This window comes from Vicia villosa, linkage group LG5, assembly GCF_029867415.1.
Source record: "Vicia villosa cultivar HV-30 ecotype Madison, WI linkage group LG5, Vvil1.0, whole genome shotgun sequence".
Lineage (NCBI taxonomy): Eukaryota > Viridiplantae > Streptophyta > Magnoliopsida > Fabales > Fabaceae > Vicia > Vicia villosa.
The window spans coordinates 11,111,339-11,119,113 of record NC_081184.1 but is presented as its reverse complement, the minus strand read 5'-3'; the positions used below and the strand labels follow the sequence as shown (position 1 = coordinate 11,119,113).

The window sequence follows — 7,775 nt, the reverse complement described above, 5'->3', positions numbered from 1 at the left end:
TAATTCTTCTTAATCACTTTAAAACATTACCAAATTTTCCCAACAAAAAAATATTTGTAAACGACACTTACTTTTCATTAAATTTGTTTTGAAACTTATTTCATTGAATAATAATATTATAAAAGTAATATCAAATATAATTCAATATACTATTCATTCTTAAAAGAGAATAACCGTACTATACATCTAGAAACTATAGATACAGAAAAGAGTGTCCTTCCTAGCAAAGCAAATCTCTCTTTTTCCTCTCACAAGCCATTCACATCATGATGTAGTGTTCACACCAATCACATATAAATTCTCTCTTTTACTTTTCTCTTTCATATCCATCAAAACAACAACAAACCCATCTTCATTTTTCCTTGTAATCACAAAGAAATCACCTTTCTTTTTCTTTCTTTCTCTCTTTCTATAACTCATAAACTTCACCAACAACACTTTCTTTTTCTCATTCAAATTCAATGGAAAGACATCAATTCCAACACAAAAACCAAAGACAACAACAACAACATCAACAAAATCTTCATCTTATCAATAACACTGCTAACGTTTTTGATGTTTCTGATAGGTTTCCTCAATGGAGCATCCAAGAAACCAAAGAGTTTCTTATGATAAGATCAGAGCTAGATCAAACTTTCATGGAGACTAAAAGGAACAAACAGTTGTGGGATGTTATTTCTAACCATATGAAGGAAAAGGGTTATCATAGAAGTGCAGAACAGTGCAAGTGCAAGTGGAAAAACCTTGTTACTCGCTATAAGGTATGCTACTCTATAGCACCAACACCTCTGAGAAAAGAGCGCCATGTTTTTGGTGTCTGTGTCCCTGTCATGGTTTTGGTGTCTGTGTCTCTGGGTGTGTCTGTGTCATGTCTTTGGTGTCCGTGTTTCATATATTTTATTATTCATTTTTAAATAGATCTTGATTTTAAATTGAGAATGCGGTTGCAGGGATGTGAAACAATGGAGACAGAAATGTTGAAACAGCAATTTCCATTTTACAATGAACTTCAAGCAATTTTCACAGCAAGAATGCAGAGAATGCTATGGGCTGAATCCAAAGACGGATCGACGAAGAAAAACGCGACGCAGCTTTCAACCGACGACGAGGAAGACGATGGCAACGAAGAAAGTGAAGAAATATCTCAAAAGGGTAGAAGTACTAGAAGTAGAAAGAACAAAAAAGCAAAGATAGTTAGCGAAAGCGGTAACGGTAGCAGCAGGAGTTTCCACCAGAATTTAAAGGAGATTCTGGATGAGTTCATGAGGCAACAAGTTCAAGTTGAAGCACAATGGATGGAAGCATTTGAAGCTAGAGAGAATGAGAGGAGGTTGAGGGAGATGGAATGGAGACAACAAATGGAAATGTTGGAGAATGAGAGATTGTTGATGGAACAAAGATGGAGAGAAAGGGAAGAAGAAAGGAGGATTAGAGAAGAAGCTAGGGCTGACAAAAGGGATGCATTAATCATAGCATTGTTAAATAAGTTAGAAAGAGAATAGAGAGTTAAGTTAAGATTTTGAGTCATCAAAGATTTATGTGTTGTGTCTTAGCATTGGAAAAGTTAGAGATAGATTTTGTAGTTGCATTTTATAATTTAAAATCTTTGATATGTATAGTTTAGTCATATAGTATAGTAATCAAAATCTAACATTTTAATCATTGTTTTAAAAGCTGGCACATATACTACCTCCGTCTCAAAATAAATGTCGTTTAAGGTTGTTACACACAGATTAAGAAAAGTAATGATTGAGTCAATAAAGATAACATTTTTACAAAATTACCCTTAATTACTATTGGTTGTTATATATTGTCATGACTTGAAAAGCGTGTAAATAAGGGGTAAATTTGGTAAAAGTTAGTTAATGTTGCATTGGAAAAGTAAAGAGACTATTATTTTGAGACAACTTTTTATGGCTAAAAAGATATTTATTTTGGGACAGAGGGAGTAGAACCGAGAAAGCTGGCACATTGTAATTTTTCTTTTTTGTGCTGGGTCCTTCCCGCTTTTTGTGTAACCGGGCTAGAGAACCCCTTTGTTCTCCCGTTAATATATCTTGCTTACACAAAAAAAAAAAAAAAAAAAAGGAGAAAGCCTACGAGTCTTGATCAATAGATTTAAAAGTCTCGGCAATGCATTAATATTAGATTTTGCAATGGTCATCGCAAACTATAAGCAAAGAGTAAAACTTCTGACCATGTTGCAAGGGATCACCCTCAATAGATGAACATTCTGTGTAGAACATGTCAATTAGTGGGACATGTTTTACAAGGGTAACCTCCCATATCATTTGCAATAGGGTTTTTGGACGGGGGTACGTACATTCTGTATGAAAAGTGTTTGGAATTTGTTTGAATTCCATTTGAAAATCCATCTCAAATTGTCAGTTTTTTTTAGTAATGTATGAACGTGGACAATGCGTACGTCATGATTGAATAAATTGAACAAAACTATAACAGTATTACCAATGATCAGTCGAACATGTTCAACAAATTAAAAGGACATGAATGTATGATGGTGGCAAGGCAAGGCAATGCTCTTGATATTTTTTCTTTTAAAGTAAATGCATTTTTCCAAAAATATTAAAGAAATATCGTTCAATTATAAGGATTGTTCATACTATAAACATATAACATGTCCATACTATATATTATATATATTATGGAATGAGACTTTTTAACACTCCATGTGACATGCAAAAACATACTTAGTATAGTGTTAAATTCTACATAGGAGGAGTACATGAATGCCTCCGAGATTAGTTACTATGATATTGTTTTTAATTCTACTACTTGCTTTAGGATATGAATTCTCAAAATCAATTTATTGTTTTATTTTACTTGTGATTCCATGTCCCCTCCTAATAGTGTAGACTACAAACCGATTATTTAGGTGTGTGGTGCATCGCACCTACACTAAGATAGTGAAATGCAACATTGCTAAAAAACACCACATATTAAACAATAAACAAAACAATAACTACATTTTAGGGAGATATCCGGATGAGTTCACAGAGTTCGTTGTCTTTGCATCTTTAACGTTGTTATTAAAGTTTGATGATAATATACGGTTAATTATTGTGAGTTCTATTGGGAGGCAGTTAGTATTCAAGGTTGTAATGAAAAGGGTCAGTAAGGATGTGACACAATATCTCAATGACTTTTAGTTTGGGTCGGGGTATCGAGTGGTGTTGAGGCCATTTTACACAATGCCAACAAGTTGTTGAACAAGTGGCATGGAGATGGCTCTTTTACTATGCTCACGGTAGATTTCACGAATGCTTTCAACCTGATAGATCGAAAAGCCATATTGAGAGAGGTGATGGTGAAATGCTCATCTATTTTCTTGTGGATTAAGTTTCTCTATGACCAAGCATCAATGTTATACCTTGGAGATGAACTATTATGTCAGCCACTAGAGTGCAACAAGGTGACTCGTTAAGGCCTTCCCTTTTTGCCTTTGAGTTACATCCATTTATTCATCAAATCAGCGACAGTTGTAAGCTTCTTCTCCATGATGAGTATCTTGGTGATGGGGCCATCACAGGAGATTCAGATGAGGTGGTTAAAGCCCTTGACATCATTCAGAAGACCGGTCCAAGATAAGGTCTTAAATTGAATATTAATAAAACTGAGATCTTTTGGCTTTCGCGTGATGGTAGTAAACTTCTTGGTGAGTTATTTCTTCCGGACATTAGAAGGTCAATGTTGGAGGATGAAGTTGCTTGGAGGTACACTACAAGAAAATTGGCAAATTGCGACGGTTAATTTAGGCAGGTTACGACGGTTAGAACAGCCGCAATTTGCAAGTCACGACGGTTGCAGGTCTGTCGTAGAAACGTGTGTCGTCGGGCTGTATTACGACGGTTGCTAAAACCGCCACTCCAACCGTCGTTATCCAACACGACAGGTAAGAAACAGTCGTAAATTACAAGTAGCGACAGGTACGAACCGTCGTGAATTTTGTTTGGTGTTTATAAATCAATGGTGATTAAGGAGGTTTATAACCCCCGCTAAATTAATAATTTTAAAAAAAAAAATCAAATGATAGTTAATAAAATTTATTAACTATAAAATTTATTAATGAAATAGAAAAAGAAAAAAAAAACATTATCAATTTATTAATAAAATACAAAAGTTTAAATTAACAAATCATTATACAATGATAGTTAAAGCACTTGGAGAAAAACTTCAATGATTAGAGCGTATATGCATTGGCAAAACATGTCTATATCCCACCAAAAAACATTTGTACGCTACAGCCAACAATAACTCATACAATATTAGAAATGGTGTTCCATCATTTAATTTACAAGTTTTCTGAATAAAAGATAGTACTCGTTAGCCCTCCTGCTTGTTAATTTCCGCATAAGATTGCATCCATGCACACCACCGCCTTTAACCTAACATGTAACTATATCAGCACCAGTTTCCAACTACTTTCTAAAAAAACAATAGGAAGAGTTAAGTTGGGGCAACGAAAATCCAATTATTAAGTTGTTATCTCTAATAACCTATGATCAGTCCCACCTTAGTAATGCGCTCACATCTTTCTAGATCATTTGATATTACAGCAGCACCTAAGATAGCTGTAAAAGACCAAAGTATATAACTTAGATAACAAGTGAAATTGATGGAAGTTTGTAGAAAATCAACTTACCTAGAGGAAGAAATTCCTCTACTCCGTCACGGCCAAGTCGTACTTTTGATGCAAAGAATGGGAGTTATGTCACCTATAACAGTAGACTTTGTTAGTCCTTTGGAAAAATACTTATTTGAGCTTCAACTTTGAGCAGAAAAACCAATAACACACAATACTACATTCTACTAAAATTATAGAAATGACACAGTTCCTTAGCATATGCGTTATTAGTGACATATATAATAAGCAAATAAATAAAATATATTAAGTTATGAAAACCACGCACCGTTTGGTAGCACGTTGCCTCAGTATAATATTAAGCACCATTGTGGCTTCTTGTAATTGTAGAGGATGTTTGCTTGTGCACCAAAATTATCATGAAGCCATTAAGAAGAAAAGTTAAAAGTACTAAAAGATTAAACTAAATTGCTTAAGAATGATGAATACAAAAAAAAATTATACAGCTCCTCTTTCAAATGAAGTTTCAGTTCTGCTCTAATTACTTCTTGGAGCCTATTCAGAAAAATGTTTTGTAGATATGAGGACTCTGCTTCTATTTACTTGAGATGACCTGCATATGAATCGAATTGTTCATAATATTCCTCCATAATCCTTGTTTGCTTAAGACTTAACAACTCAAACAAATTATGCATTATGAAAAGATGAAATCACCTAATGGCAGCAGATTTGAAGGCTTCCAAAGTTGGAATTTGAGTACTGAATTCCCACTGTTGGTATCATGTAAGTGTCTTCCCTTCCATTGTAACCATAATTGCTTGCCTCTTTTCTTTTCCAGATTTCGCTCCATGTTTTGTCTCATGGCCAACCATAATTCCAAGCAGATATATATTTGGTAAGAACTAACTACTAAAGCACTTGTCTCAGGCTCCTCTCCACTTCAGTGGGGAAATTAGTAGATAAACCTCAAATAAAAGCTCAAGTTTCATTACAAAACACATAAAAGAAAGGAAACAACCATGCTAAAAATAAAACGAGATCGGTAGAAACAACACGGCCGTAAATGTATCAATAGAGTACCAAAAGCCAATATACAAATCAAGATTAAGAATTTCACACATAGAAATAGAACCAAGTTTGTCTGTCCTATGAAATGAATGAACTCAAGGTCTGTTCTTCTCAACAATTTCAAGAGCCCATAACCTAGATACCTTGACTAACTCCTCAGAAGATACAATAGTGTCAATAAGTCCTAGTTTATGCCCTTATTCTAACATGATTGGTATAGATGTCTGTGAGAAAAGAAAATTTAAAATATGTTTATTGCACCACAAAGCACAAAAGAAATTCGCATGTTTGATAATCGAATGGAAATAAATGGTTTGCATCTTACCAGTATCCTTTCAACTGCTTTAGACGTCCCAACAAGCCTTGGAAGACGATTTGTACTTTGTAAATCAACAATTTTTTCAAAATTTCAGTCTAATACCAAATCAAAACCGAAACCTGTAAATGTAGTGAGCAGTAAATTGAAATCGAAACTGGAAACGCAGTGAGTGGAAAATTGAAATGAAAATCCCTCAACACCTGAATTAAATCAGTCAAAGGTTTTCCAATTCTCAGGTTTGAGATAACAAGAACTATTAAGTCAAGGGTTTTCCAAGTTTAAGGAAGGAAATCCTTCGACAACTGAATTACATCAGTCAACGAATCCAAAACATCAATTGGTTCCATGGACGAAAGAGTTGTGTTCGATGTCGGAAGCACGTCGTTTATGGATTCGGTAGCGTCAATAAAATTCTTGTAGTGTCTATGATAGAGTATGAAATTGAGCTTTAAGTTATTTAAAATAGTTTATGTTAGTTGGGCTTGTCTTAGATATTATTTAGTTGGTCTTTTAGTTATTGGGCCTTTATGTTACTACCCACTATTGTCATCACTATATATGTACTCTTAATGAGAGAGTGAAGATTATCAAAGAAATCAACAAAGTTATTTTTATCTCTATTTTCTTAGCTTTACTTTTAATGTCTTTACCTTTTATTGTTGAAACCCTAGTTCTATAGACTTGGTAGGATTAGCATCCTATCAGTCTATATGAAACATAAGAGACATAAAGAGAAATTGATTTAGGGTTTATGAACTTAAACCTATCACAGATGAGAAACATGGAGAAATTAATTTAGAGTTTAAGAATACTAACCTGTATATATTGATTTGGGATTGGTGGTGTGGGGTTCTTGTAGGGCATTCCAATAGAGATACCAAAGCGGCGGAGGCGGCGTTAGCATTTTTGTAGTGCAATAGAGATACCAAAGCGGCGGTGGCGTTAGGATTTTTGCAGTTGTGTTGTGGTTGTTGTTACGGGTTTTCTAGTTGGGAAAGAAGAAGGGGTTCTGAAAAGAAGAAGAAGAAGTTGTATCGTTTTTTATAGTGCGGTACTTTTATTTTGGCATCACGACGGTTCCGGTTTTTTATCAACTGTCGTAGTTTTTTCCAATTGGGCCAAAAAAAAGGACGGTTGGACTCAACCGTCGCAGTCCATTAGGATAATTTAAAAACAAATATAAGGGCGGTTGATGAACTGTCGCAACCCCAAACTTAGGGCGGTTTGGCTTGGAACCGTCGCAAAATGTATATTTTTAAAAAAAAATTAAGGGCGGTTGCAAACAACTGTCGTACCAACTGTCGTAATACACATAAGAGGACGGTTTTCAATGAACCGTCGCAACCTATGTGTTGTAAAGTGACATTTTTCTTGTAGTGGTACTATTAGTTGAGATGAAAGCTATCAGGGGTTGTCCATAAAGAGAGCGACCAAGGTTGTTGAGTTAATGTATCTTCTACCATAACTAAGGGATCCTCAGAGTGAGATTTTTCTACTTTGATCTTGCATGGGTATCGCCAAATTATATTTTTGGCTTTATATTGTGTTAACCTAACCATATGGAGAAAGTAGTTATTTGGTTTAACAAAGAGCTGCGAATGACGGTATAAGACACCGTAGTTGGTGGAGGTTCTTTCTTTGGAGATTTTCTCTTGAGGGTAATTTTTTTTACCTATTAGAGATTTGGTTTGTACTCAAAAGTAGAGGCTGACTCATACGCATTTGTGGTTTTTAGGACCCAATTTTTGGTGTTACAAAATCATATATTGAGAGACAATGTGATATGTG

General features: G+C 34.8%; 1 protein-coding gene and 1 long non-coding RNA gene across 6 annotated transcripts; one reads left to right on the top strand and one right to left on the bottom strand.

The window, feature by feature from the left end:
- Positions 1–212: 212 nt before the first annotated feature.
- Positions 213–1,659, top strand: LOC131606262 (trihelix transcription factor GT-3b-like). The gene is made up of 2 exons (XM_058878514.1): positions 213–761; positions 951–1,659. Exons 1-2 carry the CDS (start codon positions 462–464, stop codon positions 1,500–1,502), a joined length of 852 nt encoding a protein of 283 aa, XP_058734497.1. The 5' UTR covers positions 213–461; the 3' UTR covers positions 1,503–1,659.
- Positions 1,660–4,163: 2,504 nt separating this feature from the next.
- LOC131606260 (uncharacterized) lies at positions 4,164–6,968 on the bottom strand. Of its 5 annotated transcripts, XR_009284789.1 has the most exons (7): positions 6,804–6,968; positions 6,188–6,410; positions 5,315–6,106; positions 4,929–5,213; positions 4,661–4,733; positions 4,531–4,589; positions 4,164–4,403 (listed from the first exon to the last, which is right to left on the bottom strand). It is a non-coding gene; the product is annotated as an uncharacterized LOC131606260 (long non-coding RNA). The 5 variants fall into 5 exon arrangements; XR_009284786.1 differs by having other exon boundaries at positions 4,164–4,443; positions 5,315–6,410; positions 6,804–6,967; XR_009284787.1 differs by having other exon boundaries at positions 4,164–4,396; positions 5,315–6,410; positions 6,804–6,967.
- Between the last annotated feature and the right edge of the window lie 807 nt (positions 6,969–7,775).